The sequence below is a fragment of the Papaver somniferum genome, chromosome 2 (genome assembly GCF_003573695.1).
Source record: "Papaver somniferum cultivar HN1 chromosome 2, ASM357369v1, whole genome shotgun sequence".
Classification (NCBI taxonomy): Eukaryota; Viridiplantae; Streptophyta; class Magnoliopsida; order Ranunculales; family Papaveraceae; genus Papaver; species Papaver somniferum.
In genome coordinates this window covers 170,292,814-170,319,042 of record NC_039359.1, presented here as the reverse complement: position 1 = coordinate 170,319,042, position 26,229 = coordinate 170,292,814, and the positions used below count along the sequence as shown (strand labels likewise).

Below are 26,229 nucleotides of genomic sequence, written 5' to 3'. Positions count from 1 at the left end.
AGATCCCATTGCAACTGCTAAGAGAACACTAAGTTTTGTCAGTTACATTGATAATCTCAATAACATGCATATAATAAACCAAAATAGAATGTCGTAAGCCACTAATATAACCTCTGTCTGGAAGCCACCAATTAGTCCTTTTTATACTATTAACCGTGATGCTTCATTTGATCCTAAAACAGGACTAACTGGAATTGCTCTTATCATTCATGAGTCTACAAGAAAATGGTGTGGAGGGAAATCAAAATGCTATGCAGGAGTAAGAGATTCAGAGAGCGCGGAATGTCTTGCTTTTTCTGATGCAGTCAGCTGGAGTAATGCTTTAAAGAATACGCACATTATTTTTGAAACTGATCTCAAAAATATAGAGAGCTATATCATTCCTAGACTGTGTAATAAATCTGCTGATAAGTTAGCCAAATACAGCAGGAAAAATGGTGTAACTCAAACCTGGTTTGAGCAGCTGCCTATAAATACATTGAGCGTGGAGTTTCCCAAAATTAATAAAAAAATTCTTCGCATCAAAACATAAAATAAAATAATAGTGGTACACGTCTTTAGCAATTGTGGCATTTCAAAAGGAAAAAAAAAACTGTTGCCTGCTGGTGTTACGTCTGGACCGGGCTCGGGCTCATGTACGAACGTTATGAAGTTGTAAGGCTCCCATCGCCAGTCAGATTCAGATAACGTAGTTCACAAGAGAGGACCTTTTGGTAATTTGAGATCGAACTAAAAGTCTAAACCAAAACACACAAAATTCATCTTTTCTTGCAAATCAAGGTCTCTGGGGTTTCATTGTGTTTTCTAGACATCTCCTTCGTTCTCTTGCTCGACAGAAAATCCCTAATTCTTCTTTTCCACCAATGGCACTTCCACTAGGCCCTTACACTGGAACCAGCAGTCTTGCCTTGGTAATATACACAACTTCTTCTGCTCTGATTTCTGATCTTGTTTAGAGAAATCGTTTTAATTTTGTTCATCTTCTTTGTTTAAAAATTTCTTACAGGTTGCTAGAGCTTCTGCTTTGACAGCTGGTATTGTTTACGGAAGCTTGAAGCTCAAGTATCTTCAGGTATTTTTCAAAGAATCCACATATTTTTCATTGAAAAATTATTTATTGGGGATGTCCTTTTACTTTCTCATCATCAGATCTGTTGTTTGCTGAGTGAAGTAATTTCTCTTTTGTATTTGTTTTTGATGCTTGAGCTGTTAAATTATTTCGCTTAGATCTTGTTATTTGGTTTAGAAATTTGGAAAATCTAGGGTTTATTTCTTTAGGCTTCTGGTCTTTTGATTTGATGAATGTTCTGCTTTCTTCTTTACATATTAAAATTAGATTTCTCTAAATTGTTGTACACTTGGTTATCTGTGGACTTAGTAAGCTATTAAAGTTTGTCTCACTTAAAGTTGCACACCATATCTTGATTATAGTAGATGTTCTCTCTTCAGTGGATTGGTGAAGTTAAACTTGTTTATCCTCTTGTTCACATGTCATGTATTCTTATTGATTCCTTAACTGAACTTATTCGAGACTACTTTTAAGAATGAATGGTTTGAACGGTCCAGCTTTGTTGGCTGCGTTACTTAAGGATATATGTGATTAGTAGCAAACTAATAATTGTGAACCTAGAAAATGTGCCAAAAGAATTTGTCAATCTGCTTTTTTGCTTGCTGTAACCTGTATGTAAGAATATGTAGCTTTGGTAACTAGATCAAACATAAAAGTTGAATATGTGTTCCCTAGGATTACCTCTTCAGGAGTCAGGATGCAGTAGAGTGTAGCTTAGAGCTACCATTTCCCCTGATTGTAGTGGTGTGAGGTGTCCTCGGGCAACTCACTAGGGTAATCCAGAAGAATGAGGGAGCAGTGATTATCTAAGGCAGACAAGCATTGGCCTAAGTTGTTTCAAGAAGTCTTATATAACTCAGAAGGCTTGTACCGGATCTGATCTATAGCCTCGCTTGTACTTTGTATCCTTGGATTCTAAGTCAGAATCCTTGCATTACGTTGAGTCAGAGTCCTTGAGTTTGTTTGTGACCCATGCTCTGCTTTATTGATTCAGCTGGTTTTATGCTTCCGTCTGTGTGCAGTTCACCCGTTTTATGCTGAACTTTCACATCGTTATTTGCATAACAAAAACATCCCACTCAAAAGTTTAGGGTTGTAGCACTTGACTTTACATCGTACTTGCTACATAACATAACATTTTTCTTGATGAGCTTGTTACTATTGAAGTGTCTCAGCATTGTCTTAGTAGAAAACTGAGACATGATATATTTGTAATCTACTGCCTTGCAAGTAGGAATGTTAATCATATTTGATTGTTTATATTTCTCAGGCTAAAAAGAAAGTGGCGGTTCCTGCTCATCATTGAGAGGCAGACATAGATGAGAACACCTATGATGGTTTTTAATCAATCAAAATAATACTAGAGACACTTAGGAGTAGATTGTTATTTTTTGGCTGCATATTACTGGACCATGGTACTCTTGTGTGCTCTTTTTTTGTAAAGTCTTTTCCAATTTTGATGGAGGGTTTTGTTAACTCATCAATATACATTTAAGATTCAGATTGTGGCCTCTTGCTAGAACAAAAGCAAGGCGTTTCTTGAGGTTCGAACTCTGTCTTCATAGTCCATTTATTAGCAACAAGTCAAGAAATTTTATTATTGTCTTCTCAATTTTGCTTTGATGCTTTCCATAGGATGGGTAATAACTTATTATCCCGCAAAAAACTTGATTTTGCCTATAGTTGTGGAGACATGTACTATAATTTCTAGGGACTGATTTTAGATCATAAGTTTTTTTTCCTGACATCTCTCTCAGGTTGAATCTGGCTCGTTAGCCATACTTTGAAGTAAAAGATTGTACATGTCACTTCGTTCATAGGGAGCAACTGTGGTGTCGGGACTATTTACCCTAGGTGAAGGTCCTCGTCGTTAATGAAGTAATCCCTCACGGATCAATTTCTCCTATGGGTCACTGGTCCTGGACCCGCAAGTGGCTGTTAGTCACAAAGGTTAACAAAAAAAGGGAAATCAAAATCACTGGTCCTACGTCACGTTCCAATAATGATCAGACCAAAAATGGTGTTTAAGGATTTAATATCCATGTTCAAAGGCTTGTCAATGGTAAAACTCTAACCGACAACTTTCTTGCTGGGAAATATCACAAGGCCAACCATCAACGTGTTCATATTTACACCATTTCATCTTACTTCATTCTAGCTTTGTTCACACAGCGTTGGGTACAAACCAAAACAAGATAAAACTCTCGTGTAAACTCAAAATGGCAATTCACAACATCACGTTGGTTATCTCAGTTCCCAGTTTCTCTCTCTCTCATGGGTTCTGTAACTCTAAAACTTGGAGATGGAACAGCAAGACACAAGAGAGCTTCTCCATGTTCTTCAGCTCTAAATTTTATTATGCTGTTCTCCGTTCTAGCAACTAATCTTTTTGCCTTCTATGCGTTTACTTCAACTCCAAAAACCCACACTGGGAACAAAGTGTCATTAATTTCTGAACATGTTTCTTTGATTCTTAGAGAAATTAGTTCATCTCAAAAGAAACTTGCTCAATTGGAAACAGAGCTTCTTGGCTATAGAAACATGGACATATCAAAACCTAGTATACCCAACGAGTTAAAACTCTTCCTCCAATTCCACCCACTACCTCTGGGAAAAGATTCCAGAACTGGGATTGCAGAAATGGTTTCTTCAATTGGACATTTTTGTGAAAAATCCATGATTTTCTCATCTCAATTCATGAATTACCAAGTGGGTGGTGTTTGTCCAGATGATTGGAGTCTTGCACAGAATTTGATCTTAAGAGGGTGCGAGCCATTACCTAGAAGACGTTGTTTGACGAAGCCGAATACCAAGGAGGGGCTATTTCCATTTCCACTTTCACTTTGGAAACCTGTTAGCAATAATGTAGTTACTTGGAGTGGATTTGGTTGTAAGAACTTCGGTTGTTTGTATAGTAAGAAGATTGTTGAGGATTGTGTTGGTTGTTTTGATTTGGTTAATGGGAATGACAAGCAAAAATTTGTAAAAGCCAGTAGTAAGATTGATTTTCTTGTTGATGATGTTTTGGCCTTAGGAAATGGAGGAATTAGGATAGGACTTGATATAGGAGGTGGGTCTGGAAATTTAGCTGCAAGAATGGCTGAAAGAAATGTAACTCTAGTTACTTCAACCTTGAACATAGACGCACCATTCAATGACTTCATAGCTGTAAGAGGTCTATTTCCTTTATTTTTAAGTTTAGATCAGAGATTTCCATTTTATGACAATTGTATTTGATCTAATTCATATCTCAAAGGGGTTAATTAACGGAAATCGATCTGAGAAAATGGAGTTTTTAATGTTTGATGTCGACAGAATTTTACGAGTTGGAGGACTGTTCTGGTTGGACAACTACTATTGTTCAGATAATGAGCAGAAGAGGATTTTCACACAGTTGATGGATAAATTTCTGTACAAGAAACTGAAGTGGATAGTAGGAGAAAAGTTTGATGCAAATCAAGCAGGGAAACCCAAGGTTTACTTGTCAGCTCTTCTACAGAAACCAATAAGACTCTGATCAGTCCCACAGTTTTTTTTCTCAGTGCATGGCTTGCAGGAAACTGGGACTGGCATGGAATCTGGTATGCATTAGTGTGTTCTTGAATGTGCTATAAAGGAAGGTTTTTTTTTTCCCTTGTTGTTTTAGTTCTCTGTTAGATGGATAGTTTCATAGTTTTATCCCTAGGCAAATATGGACTCCGATGTTTGAACCAGTAAATTACCAGTAAGTAGACTAATCCCGGGCACCAAGTAGCAAGAAAGTAAAAGACATTTCTGTAAGGTTTTGTTTGTTGTCAACTTGGCTAAAAATCCTTCAGTCCCGCATTTAGCAATTTGAATTTGATTTTCCTCCAGTTGTCATTGTAAAGTAATGTTTTCTGCAGATTCCATACTCTTTTATGCACAGATTGGCGATGATAAAAAGATCTATCGGTTCGCTAACTGACTACTGAGGATTCAGTAACCATAAACTGATCAACCAAAGCAAGAAATTACTTTCATAAAGATGAGAAGTATCTAGCTGACCTCACATATATATATTACCATTGTAACAGTCGACGTATCACCATTACATACCGGTAATATCACTATATATATATATATGATGTAGAAGAAACAAAGAGCAACAACAATATGACAAATATTATAGATCCCCAACATGTCAACTAACTAAACTATCTACCACAGAGATGAGAGCTTTTGAGGGGTGACAGCCAATTTCCCTAGCTATATTGACTGATACCAAGTCTGTATGAACACATGAGCTGAATCCAAAAGTGACTTGGAGATGCTAAAGGTTTATTATTCTTGATGACAATTAATTGCAACTCAGAGGTTAATTACGGGCTCTTAATTCTTACTTGGCAAATCTGGTCAAGTCAAGGAAATTAGCTAGGGCCTGGGCGTGCTCCTCTTATAGTTTCCACACTACACTACCGTATTACTTAATAGATTCATTCCGTCTTCGCTCATTTGCTGAACTTCTGAAGGAGACAAAATTCGGATGCAACGGACACAGCTAACGAACTCCCTGCACAATGGAACCCAATTATAGCTTTTTATCAGTTCAACTGATTGTCAATTGTGTTATTTAATCTGTTTACAGATTCAAACAGAAATCGGCAGTACAAGTACTAGAAGCGACTTACTCCCACGGATCATCACCAACAAGAAGCACGTCATTTTCGTAATCTACATATACAAGCTTCCAGCTTGAACCTCTTGGATCATCAAGCATACCATCGAGGCCAAACATGCAAGCTATAGCAGATCTGAGATCATCGTAGTTCTTAAACCTTGTAACATCAATTGATCTCCCAACGGATCCTACCTTTTGGACCTGGAAGATAAAACATCAAATGTCATCAGTATTCACTCTTAACAGATAATTTTCTGGCAACACTGATATCAATTCAATACCTTTGTATACGTTCTTAGAGGTGGGGATATTTGCTGCCATGAGCCATTCTGTAAGAGGCCAGTGTCATCGAGATCTATATTGCTGGATGAAGTACCTCCTGAATTGTCCTGAAGTTCTTGGAGAGAGAAGGCTTGAGAATCTACCATGCTTGCTGTGGTAATCTGAGACTGAACATCTTGGTTTGAACTGAAGTTACCAACTAAGCAATTAGAACTCTGGAACCCTTCAATCCCCAATGAGCCAATTCCGTCGAAGGCGGTGCTCGACACAGAAGGATCTATAATAGTGCTTCCTCCATTGCTTGATTCAAAATGAACACTATAAATCTCACATTGATTCTTGCTATCCCCAGAGAGGTCTTTGAGTCCAACACCTGAATTTGAGAAACCCTGAAGAGTAGTTGGAAGTCTCTGAAGGCATGGGGTGAGTTCTTGTTCTTGAGATAAGTATCTTAAATAGTTCAGCTGAGAAGCCCAAGTTTCTTGACCCAATGAAGTTGCTGCTACATTACCCATTTCTGAATACAGCATTGGGAGGTCTTCTAAACCACATCCAGATGGTGGTGCTGGTGATCTAAGAATTCCTGCAAGAGACTGACCGGAGTGCAACATCCAATCATCATTATCCAAGTACTGAGATGATGAGAGGTTCATTGGATACGGAAGTAAGCCAGTTGCATTACTTGCATCAAAAGGGAGGGTATCAATCTGATGTTGAAGGAGCGTATTCGGCTCCAATTGTTGACTTGTTTGCGGCAATAACATGCCTTGGTTAGGATGTAACATTTGATTTACGAGGGTATGAGAATTCATAGAGCCATCCAACTTGTCTTCAGTGCACTTGGAGGAGGAAGCCGATTGATTCAGCTGATCTGATACCACCACAGGCCGTGTTTCTGGTTTCTCACTTTGTGGTTTGGGAGACGATTGACTTTCAACTTTGAAAGGAGGATTGATATTTTCACGTGCATGTGTTTGTGGTAACAAATTTGATTTCAAAATCTGAGGCACATCAAGGATGTTCTGACAAGAATTATGATTTTGAAGTGAAGTGCCATCTATTGAAAGAAACTGAGATTTTTGGGAAGCAAAAGGTTTTACAGATGATTCTCCCACTAGCAGAGGAGTTCCTCTAGTAACACAAGGTGGAAGGTATCCCGCAGACATGGCTCCGATGGGGCCAGCAGCTGGGGGTTTCAGGAGACTGGGAAACGAGGAGTACGAGAAAGCACCAGTTCCGTTTTCAGGGCCACGAGCAAAAGGTCTCTTGAACAGATTTCCCCAGTCATTCTCTGCATGTGAGGTCACATGTTAGGGGTCTCACAAAATCGTAGTACAAATTTCCAGAACAGTATATATTCAAGAAAAGAATACCTCCAAATCCAGAGTGTACTGGTCGTTTGAGATTTGAAGTCAGGGACGGAAAAATGAAAAGGCTTTCAGGAGTCTCTATGTCCCATAAGCTAACCCTATTCTGCTTATCACCACATCCAGCTTCATCCCATTCCACCTGGTTATGAGAAAAAGAATAATTAGCTAACACTGTGAAAAAGATGCCAAAGCCCTTGGTATAGGCAAAGCATTGAGAATGCCAAAGACACCTTCATTTACCTGAAGATTACGCCATTTAGAATTAGGCCATCTTAAATGATCCAAGTCACTAATACCTACAACTGTGCCCATGTACCTGGAAATAGGATGATAAATTTGGTTCAACGTCATGAATCAGGACTCCAAAAATATAGATGAAATAAGCTTTGGTAAAGGGAAATACCTGCGCTTACCAGACTCCTCGGTTTCAAGCATCATACCAAATCTCATTCCAACAGAAACCTGTGTGCCATATACGGCCTTTTGGAATCTGGTCAATGGAATGACAAATTCTGAAGGGCATGCCCTACACAAGCAGAGAAGTAACATAGTTCAGAAATACACATACACATACACATAAATAATGAACAAAAAAGGAGGAAACTCCAACCTCGGATTGTAGAATATGGTGAATGGGCTTCGATTAGCTGCAGCATGAGCTGCAGCAGCGAGGACTCCAAAATGCATGCTATCAGCAGAGAGTACAGATGATGGCAAATTTGTTTGTTGATGATTTGCACGCCTCACACCCACCATTAATTGTGACCTCTCATCCCTTTTAACAGAGAGTACTATGATCATATTAGTTTCAAAAAGGTTAAACTTGATCATACTCTTAATAAGCTTACCTAATAAACAGAACAGCATCACCGGCTTTTAGTCTTTTTGAACCCACAAAGACACTCCATCCAGTTGTGAGAAGGTGTCGCTTTGGCTGCCCTATAGGACAAATAACTTTTTGAGACAAAGAGGACAGCACCCAAAGTGACCCCTTTTCTTTGAAGTATCACCTTCACTATACTGAACTAAAGATATAGTGAAATGGTACTCACCGCGATATATGTGACGAAACGTCCACGAATTATCATGCAAATCGTGCACTATAAGCTCCTGAGTTGGGGGTTGCATTGAATAATCCTATAATAAGTCAAAAGAATAAGAATCATTTACCAAATTTAACTTGCACCATCAGTCTCTCGAGTGAAGCTTGTAAATTTTTCTGGTTCACATCATCAAACCTTACCAATGGAGGAAACAGCTTTTCTGCTGCCCTACGGGGCACTGAAAAACCACCATGTGTGCTTGTATCACTTGCTGTTAGTGTCTTGCAGAAGAACTCCGTTGGATGCTTGTTGATTTTTACTCCAAAATCGGGAAATGGAAACACATCCTTTTCCTAAATAACAGAAGATTTTCCAGTCATGAATAAGCAACTGAGAAAAATCGTACTATATTATCCAAGTCAAAGAGTGAAATAAGCATACAGAATTCACCGGCTGAAGAGTCATTTGCGCAAAAATCTCATCTGTTTCTTTATCGCACTGAAAGACCAAAATGCAATTCATCAGTAATAGTAAAGAGCAAACAACTGTTACAATGAATAACCCAACAACAAATTAAAGAACCTCCCATTACAACACCATACATGTAATGTGACATTGTGAACTTGACACGTCAACTGAGATGGGAGGCCTGGGTAATTCGGTATCTGTGATGTCGCTGCTCTTTTCGTAGAAACCGCTACCTGGAAAAACTACCAAACTTAATTATAAGCACAAAAATCACCACTCACCATCAACTGAGATTTCATGTTCTGAGAAAGCAATGTACGTTATTAATGCAGCACATGGATCCGGTTAAGCATGTAAGTAGCGGGATTTAAAAGTTTCTACTGTCTGTCTCTCTACTACTATCCCCTCTTGGATTAGTAACATTTATCCATCTTCAGATATTACCCAGAAAACACACTCAAAAAAAAAAAAAAAAAAACTTCAAAAGAAATTTAAAACAACTTGTTAAACATCCCAAGTCAAGATAGAAAAAGTTGAAATATCATTAATGCACAACATCCTCAAGAAAGAATGAACTGTAGAAGGTTAGCTTATAACAGACCTGCTCACTATGACCTTGAGGGAAGTAGAGTACGAGACTTCCAGTTTGAGGTAATGAAACCAGTGGCCCAGCACAAGCATGCCATAACTCTGAATTTATACTCTTTTTTGCCTCTGAAATCCAATAACCAAAACCAAAAGAAGATGAACATGCAGAAGAATATAAAACCCAAAAGGAAGGTCTTGTATATTAACTACTAGACTATCTTCTTTTTGGCCAAGTTGCATTGAGTCTTAATAAAAGAAGAAGCTGCAGAATCAACAAAACAAAACTAACCAGACTGATCTTGAAATTCTTTCAAAGCCTTCATCTCTTCTTTAGTAGGTTGTGCAGCCATATTAATCAACCCAGCTGTTGCTGCCGATGTTGTCTTAATCTTCTCTTCAATAACCGAACCCATGTGATCAATAACAAAAATACATCTAAAAAACAACAGATGATAAACCCATCTTCAAATATCCCAAAAACCCACACTTAAAAACACCATGATTGAAACTAAGAGCATCTCATTACATCTCATTTGTTATTTACAGCAGAGCTCCATGAAAAATACCAAAGAAAACAAAAAAGCCATATTTCTTTTTCAAAATTTTGTTTAGGCGCTGAACAAAGCAAAAGGCTCAGTCACTCACCAACCCACATCAGGAAATCTATCGAGCATTTAACTTTTGTTACAAATTCTAGTTTTCCTACTTAAATTCGCCACATAATCCAAAACTCTAGAACCAAAATCTGCAAAAGGTAAAGAAAAAGAAAGAAAAAGTACTGGACAAATCTGAAGTGGGCCTTTTTCTATAACACGCGAGATCAAAAGTTATTGAGAAGTCGAATTATAGAGTGTATTTCTTCTCTTTCATGTTCTTTCTTCTTACCCACTGTACACACTTCCGAGCCAGGAGTAAAAATGAAAAAGAAACCGACTTTTTCTTTTCTTTCTCTTTCTCTCTTTCTCTCTGTTCTTAGTTTCTTACTTCACTCCATGTATCTAACTGATAAAGCTAGCTTCATTTTTTTTTTATCTTTTAGCATGAAATGGAAAGTGTGCCGTATTATTTATTCTTTATTATTATCCTATACACCAACACCATTGTTCAAATCTGTACTCTACTCCCTCTCACTGTGTTTTTCTTTTGTAGAGAAAGTCTCACCAAGTAGTCCATTGCAGCTTTCAACGACCAGAGAGAGAAAGAAAGAGACAGAGAACAGACGATGAAATCACGGAAAGAAGACTGAATTTAATTTATTTATTTATTTATCTATGAGATAATAAAAAAGCATAAACTATGATGTAGTATATTAGAGAGAGAGGGTCTGGCTTGCCTAGTGAGAGGATAGAGGTTGAGTGTGAAATGTGTGAAGTGATGGATGGGAATGTCCATTTGGTGAATTGGCGCACTTTAGCACGTTTATTTCGAGGCAGTGTGAAGCGGTACGAAGAAAAACTTTGTTATTTGTGCTGCATTTCGATGATGGTAATTGTTCTGGTTGAGTCTAGTTTAATAGTATCCCATTAAAACTGCTGACCGTGAGTCAGTGAAGATGATCTTATATTTGTAGTTGCGCGGTGAGACTTCTTAACTTTGCATCATAAAAGCATTACTATTAACACAGCCTTGTCATTAGTTGTCGCCGTGCATAGTAATTCGGCAGTATCCCTTTATTATAACCGCCTTTATAACGGTGGAATACATTTGTGTGCATTGAGTTTACTAATGTTAATAAGTTCACTTGGACGTCGTTGTAAGTAAGCAGCAGACACCAAATATTATGCAAACAAAAGAAGGAAAAAAAATGAAGCATGAAATTCCATGAATGTGCTTTGCCGAGTCATGTATTGCAGTTCGACTAATGTAAGATGGGATTATGTGGTCCCGTATCGATGTCGGAAAGGTTTTCCAACATGTTGGTATCTGTAGCGAGATTTGCCAACCCATTCACGACTTAATTTCCTTCCCTATAGTCATGTTGGATGGTGCATTGTGGGATTTATTTCATGTTCAGCTTGATTTATGGGATCATTCCTGAAATACACCACGGTAGTTCAGAGTCCGAAGTTAGGAATATAAGTAGGTTTTTTGAGTCAGTATCGAGTTATATTTTCTGCTAACTCCGTTTAGTTGTGGTTTTTGACGCTGTGAGCGTGGCTCAAGGTTGCATTGTCAGAACAGTGGTTATTCCCAACGTTTGCGACACCTTTAACACAGTTCCAGTTGTCGCATCTCTGCATATGAAACTGCTCCTTCTATTTTAGGATGTCTCGTGATGTTACGTCTGTGTTGTTGTTGATCAAGTCCATGTTAGGTTTGGTCCAGCCTACGAAAATTGTTGTAGATGTTCATTTTTCCGGGTTTATTTGAGTTGGCGTTCCACGTAGAACAGGAGGGAGGTTTTTCCGCGCCAAGAAAATTAATATTCAAGATTGAGAGCATTTATGCTATGTTTTCTCGGTTAGGTTGCCATTGGAGATATATAAAATCATTACTGCCTTAACCATTAAGATCATAAGAGGAAATAAAATGTAGTACTAATAAGGGAGTGTGGCTTTATTTATTGAAATTGTAAGATTGTTGCACGAGGGGTTAGAATTTGGGGAGGTTTTGGACAATGTTTGAAGAATGAGGAAGCCTCTTTATGAGAATGCTCCATGAAGTCATATCGATTTGTTTGTGAAGGAGAATGTGACCAGTCGTAAACAGATCTGATTATATTGTAGCCATATGTTGGCGAGATGAATATGGTTTAGAATGTCGAGGGTCGGAGGCCTTCGTGGATTACTTTCTACAACAAAAACTGTACTTTTGGGGGACATGGAATTGTCCAGAGGAACTTAGTTGTTGATTACTTTCTAGTTTAATATTCGTCCGATTTGAATAAATTAAACACTATATATTATAAAAACATCTATGAGAAATCAATCGATAAACCGTTAATATGGTGTTCTTAAAACTAAAGGAATTTTTTAGTATGGTGCCAATAAAATGATATACCTTTGTGTATAATGCCCAACTTTCTCCAAATTTAGTTTGGTGGTCCGGTGAATCCCCATCAAGTTTCATTATTATTTGAATTATTAATATTTAAAAAAATAAAAAATCTTCGTGTATCCAATTTTATCCCAACATTGTTAATGGTTAGAACCACCACAATTAAACCACCACCATCATTAATCGATAAAACCACAAGGTAGCTCTAACTAAATCAATGTTACTAATATCAGATATATCACTATCTTCAAATTCATAGCAGTATTACTGATACAATATTCATATACAATTTATTTTTAGTTTAGTGCATGCCAGACATAGGTAAATTAAACACTCTATACTGTACAAATATTTATGGAAGTCAACCAATTAATGGTTAATTAAGTCTTCTAAAAGCTGAACCAAACATTAGTTGATATTGAATGGGATATATACTCTTAGGTCAAAAAAAGGGTGATCCTGAAAATTATTAGTCATATTTGATGTTTGTTGATGAAACCTTTGTTGGTAACATCCAAATTAATATCCAACTCGTCTTTCAGAAGACCATTTAGATACCACGTAAGAAGGTGATTTCATCGCCGAAGTTGTTAAAGTAGTTATAGAATTTCACAAGAGGTCCTCCAATCCGTATAAAACAAAACAATCTTCGTCATCCAAATATTAATATGCATGAATTGAGTAACCCCTTGTAGCAACCTTATGTATTAGGTCTTAACTAATAGCCGGTTATAATGAAAAAAACCTTATTATAGCAGATTTATAAAGATATTATCACGTATGGATTTGCTAGATCTATAAACTTTTTTATTATTATAATGGGATTTTTTATCCACATATTTAGGATAATTCACGAACTATGGATAAAAAAGAATACCATAAAAGTTGCTCCGAAAATACTTGGACTTAGTCTTATAATGCTTCAAGGTGCCTCAACCAAGTGAGACACATGGCCATTATATAGTTTCAAGATTTATTTCATGGTTTAGCTTGAACGAAGCTTGAATCTAAATTAAAATGTGAAGTAGTTTTGCGTAAAAAATAAAATAAGCCCAGATAATTTATATCGATTCATTATTTGAGTAGTTAACACCATTAGCGGTTCAACCACTGAAATTATCTGCGCTAAACCATTTCATTCTTTGTGATTCAAAGTTTCAGAACCATAATACTTAAATCCATCTTCAAGTTGATGTGGATATTAATTTGAAGGAAAAGGTCGAGCCCCATAAGTCCCACCCTTAGAATGTCAAACTAGGGAGGACACTACGAAAGGGCTAAACTAGATTGTAATTAGTCCATGGTTTTTTTCCAATAATTTGTAAATATATTGGAGCTTGACATATGTCGTAATCATAACAAGTAATTTCTTTTCGCCTGTTAACTTTGACTCATATTACATGTATCATCTATTTGTTGTTGTTATATAAAGTGATTGATAATTGTTCCCCTTGTTTTGTAATTATGTTTTTAATGTATTCTAACTGAGCTTATTTTAACGCGTTAAATAAAGTCAACCATATTTCTATAATATAATATTACATGTGTTAATACGACAACAAATAAACATTGTCTGCTATCACACTAACCAATAACAAATACCCCAGAACCATCCATTACTATTATAGTTTCTACCACCACTACTTCCACCGGCTCCAATAAAAATCACCAACACCAATACTATCCAACCACCCCTAATCTGTATTAATATCTATTAATTGAAGTATATTAATTATGATAACTAATGAAAAATGAAGAAAATATTTGTTAAGAGAAATTAACGAGACAATAGAGAAATAACAAATAAGACCGTCGGATATATTTCTAACTTTCAATCGTATAAGAAAATTGATGTTGTCCATCAAATGTGTGTGTAGTTTTGACATGTGTCGTTTATTTGCTGACAATCGTTCAAGGTTTTCTTCTAATTATCTTGTTTTCTTTTGTATTGTAATCCAGATTATTTGAACACTATAATCGATCAATTACACATCTTTCTTAGTATAATGTTACTTGTTCCATAATGACAAAGAATTAACATTCTCCACTACTACTCGCGTACACACACCATCCCTAGATGAACCACCCACTATCACAAATTCTTCCACCAGGGGCAGAGTAAGGAATTTAGCTATGAATGCGAAAACAAAAATCAAGGTGAGAAAGATGGTAAATATAGGATTCAGAGCTCGTATTTTCAGCAAACAAAAAAGGCTTGGTAACCAGTTTATCAAGGTAGGAAAAGATACCCTTTCCATGGCGTGGCTCCATTTCTGTCTTCCACCGCCACTATGTTATCGCCTCCTCCACCTCCCATCAGTATCACAACTAGTATTACCACTGGATCCACCACCGGATCCACCACCACAACTACCATAAATTTCCATTGATATATTTAATTATTATAGCATGCATACATTCTAATCTATAATTGTGATAATGGTCGCGACGTATGTTCTCGTGCTAGCATACAAGTACAAAATGAAGTAGATTTAGCTTTCTAATCTACTGAAGGTGGTGCTTTAAAGCATGCATACATTCTAATCTATAATTGTGATAATGGTCGCGACGTATGTTTAGGTGTAACTAGTATTTCAGCTTTTACATGAGGTGGAGTTAGTACTTTCATACTAGGGCAGGCCGTATCTAATGCAGTGTCAAGAAAATGGAACAAGTATCTTGGCAAGTGTAATATACGTGGTTATGGTTTTGGTACTTTAACTTTCACGACATAGGGTGAGTTAGGAGATGAGACCGTGGATCTCTTGAAGAGAGTGAAGAATTTTGTAAGCAATCATGATGTAAATGTTAAGATCGGTGACTTTCTTTCCATAGATTAGGAATTACTATTCAAAAAGGTGTTGGCGCCCAGGTTGTTGCTAGGTTGCCGATAAGTTACTTGTAAACTTTTTTTTTTTCTATTTTTGTATAGAGGGAGGATCCCCTCACACTCTTAAATTCACACTATCTCACTTTTTGGATATCATTTTTCTTAATAAAACTTAAACGGTAACATATTTGAAGCTAATATATGGGGATATGCTCGTCTTACAATTCTCTATATACCTATAAAAAATGAGCACGTTTTGAAACACGAAACTTCTCCATCTACCAATCTTAGTTTTAACGGTTGAAAATTTATCGATTTTCGATGGTTGGTTTTCAGTGTAGTAGATGGTGGAGTTATACGTTCCGAGTTCAGGGTTCATTTTTTGTGAGTATGTAGACCTTTGTAAGACGAATATAATCCTGAAATATTAGCTTCAAATATGTTTTTTAAATTTAGTGTCCAAAGTGTGAGATAGTGTGAAAATAAGAGCGTAAGGGGATCCTCCCTCTTTTGTATATTATTCAAATAAAAGAATCATTAACTTAAAAACAAAAAAAAAACAAAAAAATAATTTGAAATGATAATTTGGACTTTTTATAGTTTTAAGACACCCCTTAACATGATATCCCAGATGAATATAACCCCAGCATCCCCAAATCAAAATCCATGTCCCCACATTTTTTTTAGATAAAGGCCTTCAAAAAGGCTAATGATCCCCCTCAACTGTTGGTAGTAACCAAACAGGAGGTACAAACCAGTACATAGAGGCATTGTTTGTTTTTACCCATTGAGCTAAGTCACGAGCCACAAAATTACAAACACGCGGTTGAAAATTAAAAATACAAGACACTAATTTAGAGGAAAAGAACTAAATGTCCTTGAAAATAGCATCCGTACGCGAGGCTCCATCAAACAGGCCAGCTGAAAATTGATCAATGAGAGTCTTCGCATTACTTTCGACAATGATATGGGTTAACTGTTGCTCCATGACTTTCTTCAGGACTTCCCAAATACTCTGGATTCAGCTTCTTTAGTAGACTTTACTTCAAAAACCAGGGAGGCACAAAAAAAGGCTTTGCTTGAGAAATCTCTCATCACATGTGCTGCACCATTTGCTCTAGAAATGTCATCATAAGTACCATCAATATTACACTTTATCCATCCAAAATAGGGGGGCATCTATTTGTCACATAGGTTAACAGGAGTAGTAGGAGAAACAGTAAAACAGAGTTTCCTAATTAGAAGCATGGCTCTAGCTCTTGCTAAGACTGCTACATGAGTTTCTTTCAGGTTTTGGAAAATGAAATTATTTCTACTAGTCCAGAGAGAAAACAGGATGGTAAAAAAGAGACACTGAGCTTCATCAGGGAGTCTAGAAAAAGGGTCAATTAACCAAAAAATAACCAGTCTATGAAAGACTAATTTTGAAAAAAATGAGTATTGATGCAAAAATCAGAAAGAAACCAGAGTCGACTAGCAAAGGGACAGAGAACCAAAGCATGCATTATGGATTCTTGAGGATCATTGCACCTAGCATAATCAACACTATGCATAGGCATTCTGGTATGCAAAATAGTTCTAGCAGGAAGAGCATTTCTAGCAGCTTTCCATCTAAAGACTTGGATTCTGTAAGGAACCCTAATTTTCCAAATGCGCATCCAAATATTTTTACAAGGGGATGGCCTAAGACCTCTAAGCCCCATGTAGGAATATTTTGAAGAAACCTTTCCATTCTTTGAAAGATTCCAAGTCCTCCTATCATGGGTGTATAACTGGCTTAAGGGAATAGTGACAATCTTCTTAACAGAAGCATCATCAAAGTGAGTGTTTAATCTAGACATATTCCAAGTTCCGGTAGAATGATCAATAAAATAAGAGACTTTAATATTATGGCCTGGTGGGACTAAAGGATTTGGAGTAGCAGAACCCAAAGTGGGAATCCATTTTCCACACCAGGGATCGATGAACTGATCATCCCCAACTATCCAGGAGATGAAAGGCTTAAAAAGTTCTTTAATAGCATGCACACACTTCCGAGTCCAATAGCACTTACCAGTGCACTTGGCATTCAAGAAATCAATTCTAGGAAAGTATCTGGCTTTAAGAACAGTGGCTAGCATACAATCAGGATTTTCTAGAATTCTCCAAGTATTCCTAGCCAGCATAGCTAGGTTATTTAACTCAGCCTTTCTGAAACCCAGGCCACCTTCAGCTTTGGGAGAACATAAAATGTCCCACCCTAACAAGTAAAGTTTCCTATATTTAGGATCTAAAGTCTCACCTCACCAGAACTTACAAAGATTGGAATCCATTTGTTCGCAAAGATGTTTAGGGACAAGGAAAGCTCCCATTTGAAAAAAGGGAGATGGATTGACCAATGTGTTTGATCAAAATAGTTCTAGCAGCTTGAGACAGGAGCTTATGTAGGCAGATGGAAATTCTGGCGTCCACAACTTGGAGAATACCCATATGGGTTTGAATTTTTGAAGCTTAAAACGTAGTAGGAGGGCCAAGATATTTTTCTCCTAAATTCATGTTCTTAATCTCTAGAATGTTGGCCAGATGAGCTTTCTCGTGTTCAGGAATTTTCCTATTAAATAAATACCAGACTTATTAAAATTGATTTCTTGTCCAGAGGCCAAGCAATATTTTTGAAGATAGTCTTTAATGGTTTGAAAATTCTTGACAGTAGCTTTAGAAAACAAAAGGGAATCATCATCAAATAACAAATGTGTCATTTCTGGAGCATCTTTACACATTTTGATGCATTCCAAAATTCCTTTCCTTAGAAGGCTATCAATATAAGAAGAGAGACCTTTAGAGCATACGATATAAAGATAGGGGGACAATAGATCCCCCTGTCTCAATCCTCTTTCAGGTTGAAAAAAATCGGTAGAACTATCATTGAGAAGGACAGAGTAGGAGATTGTAGTGATCTATGAGTTTAATCCAGTGACTAGAAAGACCCATTCTAGTCAAGAAACTTTCAAGAAAGGACCATTCTAATTTGTCATAAGCTTTGGACATATCAGGTTTAATAACCGCAATACCTTCAATTTTGTCATTATGATTGACATCAAATATAGCCTCATTTGCTAGCAGAATATTATCAAAAATAATCCTCTTTGGAATGAAGGCACTTTGATTTTGGGAAATTATTTTATTCATAAAAAGTTTGAGTCTATTAGCAAGAGTTTTTGAAAGAATTTTTTGTAGATAAAATTACAAATCCCTATAGGTCTCTACTGGGACACAAGTTCAGCAAGAGGAACTTTGGTAATAAGAGCAATATTGGTATGATTAAAAGCTTTAGCAATATGCCATGTTCTAAAGAAGGTTTGAGTCATGTCAGTGACAACCTCCCCTACAATATCCCAGTGTTCCTGGAAAAATAGACCTATAAAACCATCAGGACCATGAGCTTTTTTCCCCCCCATTTGAAAAACAACATTCTTTATTTTCTCACAGGTGAGAGGCAAGTTTAGAAGTGAATTATCCCCAGCAGAGAATTTAGTAGGAAGGTCAAGAATAATTTCATCCTGAAATTGCTGAGGATGAGAGGAATACAAGTTTTTGAAATAATTAATAAAGGAAGTTCCAATACTATCTTTATCAGTTAGAATAGTTTTTGAGGAATCCTTAATCCAACTGATGGCATTTCTTTTTCTCCTAAAGAGGGTTACTCTATGGAAATATGGTGAGTTCCTGTGACCTTCCATGATCCAAACCTCTTTAGATTTATCCTTCCAATAAAGTTCCTCAAGATTGTAAAGATATTATAGTCTAGCTTTGAGTCTAGAACTAGTGCTAGTGCCAGTAGGATTAGAAATCTGAACCTCAACTAAATCTTTCCTAATGGTAGATATATTGGTTTGAATATTACCAAAAGAAGATTTATTCCAATCCCTAAGACCTCTCTTGATACTTAAAATCTTAACTTTTAGTTTATAGGCAGGAGAGCCCACAACATTAACAGATCAAGAGTTGGAAATGATGTCTATACAAGTAGGATCTTCAATCCACATAGCCACAAAGTGGAAAGGTCTAGGAATACAAACATCCTCATAATTGAAACCTATATGCATAGGGCAGTGATCAAAAGAGTCTCTAGGTAAATTGTTTACACAAAGTTTAGGACATAAATCCTCAGCAGACTGGTTTATAAGACATCTATCTAATCTTTCAAGAATAAGGTCAGAATCGTGTTGCATATTAGACCAACTAAATATGGGACCAGAAAAGCCAGCATCATGCAAGTTGAATACAGAACAAAAGTTTCTAAGATTCGAAAAATCAGAGTCATCAACCTCTAGACCACCATTCTTATCCTCAGTTCCTAAAAGAGCATTAAAATCACCTACAAATAAAAATGGTTCATCTAAAGGAGCATTAGATAGTTGACATTGTTGTTCCTAGAAAGCATGCCTTAAGATGCTGCTAGGTTCACCATACATAAAATGAGTGTGACAAGTTTTAGAGTGAATAATGTTTGTAGATGTGACATAGATGCCTCTCAAGCTTGATGATATAATGTTGAGTTGAATTTTCTTTTTCCAGTCCAGAACAAGTCCACCACTTCTTCCAATTCTAGAAACATTAAAAATGCAGGGAAACCCATGTTTTTTTAGCTTCCTAGCAGTCAGGTCTCTATTCATTTTAGTTTTCGATAAGAATATGATATCAGGAATGACATTTCTACATAGCAAACTAAGTTCCTTGTTTGTTGTTTTTTTTACCTAATCCTCTAATATTCCAAGCTAGCAAGTTGACATTATTGACAGGAAAATGATTTATAGGGGTAGTTGAATTGGAATCAATTGAAGGGGGTGAGGGGGTTGAGTTTATCTGAGTGGTGGAATCAGACCCACCACTAAGAGCAGCACTGGTAGTATCACCACTTTGAGAAGTATCTTGGGAGGAATCGAGATTAGAAGTAGCAGCATTGTGAAGAGAATTGTTACGGACACCATTGTTGTTTGGAGAAGTATCAGCAGGTAAATTATAGCTTCCATAAGAATCAAACAAAGGTTGGGTATTGAGAGAACAACTAGAGAGATTGATAGCAGGTAATTCCCCCAATTTGGTGATTGGAGGACAAAGTTGGGCGTATTCCGGTTCAGTGGTATCCTGTTCTTCTGGGATGATCACTATACTAGCTAAACTGGATTTTGTTCTTGTACGTTTTCTCAAGTCAGCTCTAGGATTAATCTTCCTTTTGAGATTTGATAGAGCATCATGCTCAGCGGAAACGCGAGTTCTTCTAGTGATAATTGGTGTGTGACTATGAACAATAGCAGTTTTGAATCTCCTCGAAGAGTTTGATATTCGAATCGGACCACTAATAACCGGTTCAGAGACAGTGATAGAAGCTTCAACAGTAACATTCCGAGTGGTTACCTGTTTGAAAATGATTGGTAACCCATTGTTCTGCTGAATCGGACCAACATCAAAAATCTTCAAAGCTGTGGATCGGTTGACAAAAGGTCTCATATGAAACATATTTGATAAACCCTTCTGGGTGGTGTTCTCCATTTTCTGGAAATTATCCTGCTTTTCATTTGTTGCATATAGGATCAACAGTAGACTCAACTTGAGTATCTGGTACAATCTCAGTTTATTGCATGGTAGTATCCGTTATTGCATTAGAAGTAGAGACATATTGTTTGTTTTCTGGTGGTGATGGCATCATGAGTCTTGAGACAGCAAGAAGAGTATATTTGCTGATAGAAGAAGCAGTTTCCTTAGTAGCTTTCTGTTTCAACTTCCAAGCAAGACAGATAACATCTTTATGGTCAAGAACACGACATGAAGTGCAGAAATATCTTGGAACTTTGATGTATCTGCACTCAATGAGAAATGGTTGGGTTCTTCCACTAGTAAATAGGAGGATGCCTACTGGTAAAGCTTTCTGCACTGGAATCCTGACGCACACCTTGACATTCTTCTTTAAAGGATGATTTCCATAAGGATCACAAGCTTCAATGAGTTCTCCCATCTTGAAAGTAAGTTTCTCAAGATCTTCAAATTCAGTACATTCTTTTGGAATATTGCACAGGATAAACCACATAAGTTCTTCAGTGAAGAGAGTTGGTAATTTGCTGGCCAGCCCTCCGGTGGAACAACTTTTAACACCATTAGATACCCACATACAAACCAAGGCCTCTACAAGTTAATTTTGTTGAAATCATCTTCATCTAAGAACCGAATGAGAACTTTATTGCGTAGTCCATTGAAGGTTGTAACAATAGGAGATTGAGCAAGAGGTCATTGGCTACAGATATAATAACGGATTGAGGATGTAGGAACAAGAGTTTCACAACACAAATATCCTGCCATACACCATTTCCAATTACTATCAGACTCACAGTTTTGTCAATGAAAAATGGTTGAGAAAGTGTAGATGGTAATGTTAATTTTTCATCCATTTGAGTAGACAAGTTTTTGATTTCTTGTTTTATCTTTTGAGAGTTATATGGTAGATTTGATAGATCCATTTGGTATGTATACTGGATATATATGAATAGAGATTGATTGGGGTGAGAAGCACCGATAAAAAATATTATATGAAGGTGTATAGAAAGGAATCTATTCTTGGTACTATCCTGATACAGATCACATGCTATATAGATGAAGAGATGACGGTAGGTTTTTTTTTATTTTGTTTTTTTTATGTTTTTGAACCTTAAAAAAGGAATGAGAAATCTGTTGAATAAATTTTGACAAATTTTCAGGAGAAAATTGGTGTAAAGTAGTTGTTGTTATGCTGCTACTTCTGCTTTAGAGACAGGATTTATCATACGAGTTGTCCCTGTATTTCTCGTATTTTATGTGTAACGGCAGAGTTGAGATATTTGTATTCATGTAAGTTATATGATAAGAGAGCCAAGTATAGACAAATCCAATGATCAATTGTAAACTTTTCTGGGATAAATGAGAGTGGTATGTAAGCATGATGAGGTTAGGTATTGGTGAATCATAAATGGGTTTGTCTTTTTTTGAATAGACAAAAGTATGGTGGTATAAACTGCCAAAGGTAATAATGGTAGTGGCATAATAAAATGGGTGGTGAGGGTTGAAATAGTAGAAATGGAGGAAAAGTTATGCGGTGGTTTGTGGTTCTGATTAGTCATATGCCTCTTAGCATTGAGTTTAGGTTTGATGGTTGAATTATTTTTGGAGACAACCCATCTGGCAGACAAACTCCAAACCTCAATGGTGCCTCTCAACAGGTGCTGCATTCTCCTAATCTGCATAAAATACAAGATTTTAATTAGACCCCAGAATAGTTTATCAAAATTAGATGACCTACCCATACCTCTCTTAATGGAAGTTCTAAACAAAATAATGATAACAAAGATTTTTAGGTGTTTGAAAATAGGTTTTTATAGGGTAATTATGATAATGAAGATGAAGAGAATACGCATGGTTCTGAATGGGTGTGGGAAACAAAGCGACGTGACGCTTAACCAAGCGCCATAAATGGGAGTTAATGGGTGCAATAGGGTCTTTAAAAGGGTGTTTAACTAAGGAATTATCATAGCCAAAACAATACTTTCTAGGTTTATGATCAGAAGAGGAAAGAATTAAGATAAAAAGAGAAAAATTAAGAGATGGCGAATCAGGGTGATCAGAGTCTTCCAGGCAACATTGAGGAGAATGTTCCGTCCGTTCCACCATCTTTAACGGAGTATGAGCAATCCAAGGTACTCGCTTTGTCCTTGAACATTTAAGAGCTTCAAAGATTGTGGATAGAAATTCAGGCTGAGATTGACGGGCGTGCACATGAGTTGTCGAAGAGAGGAAGAGAAACTCGAAAATCTGTATGTTGCATGGTTGCCAATGTATCTAGCAAGATGTGAGATAAAGGATGAGAAATGGGCAGAGAAGCACTCCAAAATCAAGAGATATGGTAGTGCCACTAAGAGTGACTCTGAAGCATCAGATGAAGGTTTTGAGTATCCTGTAAAAGAGGTTAATACCAGTGAGTTGGATTCAGATGCAGCAGAGGAGAAGGCAAGAATGGAGAAGTATCATGAAAGGAAATTGAGAAGCAGGTTTTAGTTTGAGCGTGCGAATCCCAAGATATTTGCAAGGACATGCAAGAGGGTGAAGAGAAAACGGGTGATGAGGAGATATTGGAGCAAGAGACAGATGAGGAGAAGATTGGAGAGGATGATGATGATTCTGAGGATACTTCGCCATCTAACAATACTTCACCTGCATCGTCTGACAGTGAGAAAGAATGGTATAGAGAAGAAGAAGGTTAAAGCACTGATGAAGATGACTACTAGATGTCTCTTCACAGGTATCAGAACTAACCAAATTTTCAGGTTTTGAGAAAAGCCTGAAGATGTTCAACAAGTTTTTTGCAAAATGGTTTTTTCGATGCTTGCTCCTGTTCAATCGAATTTTACTGTAGATGGTGGTGGTCTGAAGATTGTTCTTTCTCTCCTTTTGGTCAATATTAGCTTTTTTCTGGTTGTGAAGTTGTTGTGAATATGAAATGGTGTTTAAGGAATTTTTTGGGTAAGTTCTAGTTTTAGAATTCAGGTAATAGTGGTTGTGAATAGAATGTGTTTGATGTTGGCAGGTAGTACTCAAGTTCTTTGGACTAAGTTTGATAATTGTTTGGTTTGAACTGTATGTGTAATAATTTGAATGGATATTTTGGTTATTTTAAACATTGGGTATGTAATATTTTGAATGGATATTTTGGTATTGATGGCAAGTACTAGTTTGGAAGTTTTGAGTATAGTGGTTTATGTTCTTGTTGTTACTGATTTGAAAGTTATTGAAATCTTCCGAGTGATTGCAAGGATATAAGATGTTCTTGATGATTGAAATAGGAAACTCAAAGATTTTACTAAGCACATGATAGAATTTGATGGTGCTAAACATGGATTCTTAATAGAGACTTTCAACAACAATGACTTGACTAGTCTCAAGTTCCACTAAATTTCTATTACTTTTTTTTTGTTTGTCTGACAAATAGGTCCGTACAAAATTTTGGTTCGACAAATCTTCTTAAACTCATGCTTTTTGTTCTACGTCAATCCATATCCCCGATTATGGTTTCTTACAAATACTTATATACCTCAATTCCAAAAATATATCATTTTTAGAGATTGAAGGTGTGTCATTTCCTCCCTCCTTATATTTCTTATTAAAGAATTGTGCAAATAATGGAAGTATCATCCTTCCTCAGATATCGAAGATGTATTATGTTCTGCGATCACCTATTTCCTGTGGCCGAAATCGTAAATTTTCGTGAACCGTGACGGCAATACGAGGGTTCTAAAAAGGAGATCGTATTTGGATTATTAAGTGACGATGCCCACAAAAAATTGGTGTGGTGGTATGTGGGAAGATACCCGACTAGAGACTACTGATCCAAATTAAATGGACACCGAAATCGAGCAGCACGCGTGAGGTTGCAGGAGCACACCGTTCTAAAACCTCTTTGGAACTCCAAAACCGCGCATACCCCTACCTTTCGAGTCTCTCAATTTATCTACTCCGATTGCCTTATTTATTATTAATTCCCTCTCTTTCATTAATTTTTAAAGTTAGTATTTAATTACTGTACTAGTTTGAATAATGAATGTCCTTCCCCAAAACCATACTTTCTCGTACGCTTGCTTGGTGCAGCTACCACATGCATAGGATTTCTTTCTTTCAAGAAAAATTGACAATTAATAGGTGTAATCACCACTTTTGGAAGAATCAAAACCAAGGTTTGAGAAATGGGTCACGGATCAAGCCACGCGCACTAGGCGTGACCATTATAACCCGTTTCCATGGATGGGAATTCATCTCGGACCAAAAACGCATCGTTAAGGAGAAAAATAAGTTTTTTTTTATACATTTTTCTAAATTAATGGACATTACAACGGTTAAATAAAAAAATACTATCTCTATTTCTGGAAAAGTGTTATTTTCACTTTTTCATTTTAGCCTAAAATTAAGTCAAACTGAAAAAGTAAAAGTAACACTTTTCCAGAAACGGATGGAGTAATAATTATGATCTTGAAATTCCTATCTAATTGTTATAACGTGCGTGAAAACGTTATAACAAGTCCAAAAAACGTTGTTAATATGTTCTTTTTCTCTTTTTAATTCTCCTGTCAACCTAAATAGGTGATCTGTTTATTTTTAAATTTTGTTCCACCAATAGATGATCTATATCATTATAAAATGGAATATTTTTAAAACTACCATTTTAATTGATTATTGTTATTATAAGAAATATGTATAATTTCATGTTAATATTCGTTACATAGGTGTTTTAAAATGCTTTTTAATGATATAAAGGTGATTATGATGATGATGATAATGAAGGTGAATATGATGAGATACTTATGCCAACAAAGACGACTAATACCCCCACGACGATGATTATGGAGAAGGAAAGAAACCGTCTAGAAAATAAAACATACATGAATAGTTTGGAAAAAGGTGGTGGTCGTAGTTGGTTCGCATAACGTTTTAAATGATGAACACTAGTTTTATAATCTTATGTGTTTTAAATTTGAAGTTTTTGATCATGTAGTTTCCCCGTATTATTTTAAAATTTTAATTATATGTAAGCTTTCAATCCAGAGAAAAAAATAACTCAAAAAAAAATATATGAGAAAGTTATTTACACGATTACAATGTGCATGATAGCTGAAAAAGCGGGGGTCTAACAACCACACCTAATATTTCGTTTGGCAATCTGTATGGACTAACTCCAATATAATTTCATGAGAATCAACTAGACAGTCAGACTCAATCAAGGAAATAGATCCAAGAGCTGTATATCTATTTCTCAATACATTCTGCAATTGAATAGATAAAAATCTGTGAGCCCGATTGATATGAGAAATAACTTGAACGGTATCAAAAACCAATGTTCAAGTGTCAATCAATTTCTATCAACAACCAAAGATTGAATTCACCGATTG

General features: G+C 36.5%; 1 protein-coding gene, 1 long non-coding RNA gene and 1 pseudogene across 2 annotated transcripts; 2 read left to right on the top strand and 1 right to left on the bottom strand.

Moving 5' to 3' along the window:
• The first annotated feature begins 755 nt into the window (after positions 1-755).
• On the top strand, positions 756-2,681 carry LOC113349766. The gene is made up of 3 exons (XR_003360357.1): positions 756-911; positions 1,007-1,072; positions 2,340-2,681. It is a non-coding gene; the product is annotated as an uncharacterized LOC113349766 (long non-coding RNA).
• Positions 2,682-3,165: 484 nt separating this feature from the next.
• Positions 3,166-4,917, top strand: LOC113349765 (annotated as a pseudogene).
• A 144-nt stretch (positions 4,918-5,061) lies between these two features.
• Positions 5,062-10,585, bottom strand: LOC113349764 (auxin response factor 5-like). Its single transcript, XM_026593792.1, has 14 exons — positions 9,749-10,585; positions 9,473-9,585; positions 9,006-9,104; positions 8,845-8,901; positions 8,604-8,756; positions 8,413-8,497; positions 8,209-8,299; positions 7,971-8,135; positions 7,764-7,886; positions 7,601-7,676; positions 7,364-7,499; positions 5,990-7,281; positions 5,719-5,909; positions 5,062-5,600 (listed from the first exon to the last, which is right to left on the bottom strand). The coding sequence occupies exons 1-14, from the start codon at positions 9,870-9,872 to the stop codon at positions 5,498-5,500; spliced, it is 2,808 nt and encodes a 935-aa protein (XP_026449577.1). The 5' UTR covers positions 9,873-10,585; the 3' UTR covers positions 5,062-5,497.
• Between the last annotated feature and the right edge of the window lie 15,644 nt (positions 10,586-26,229).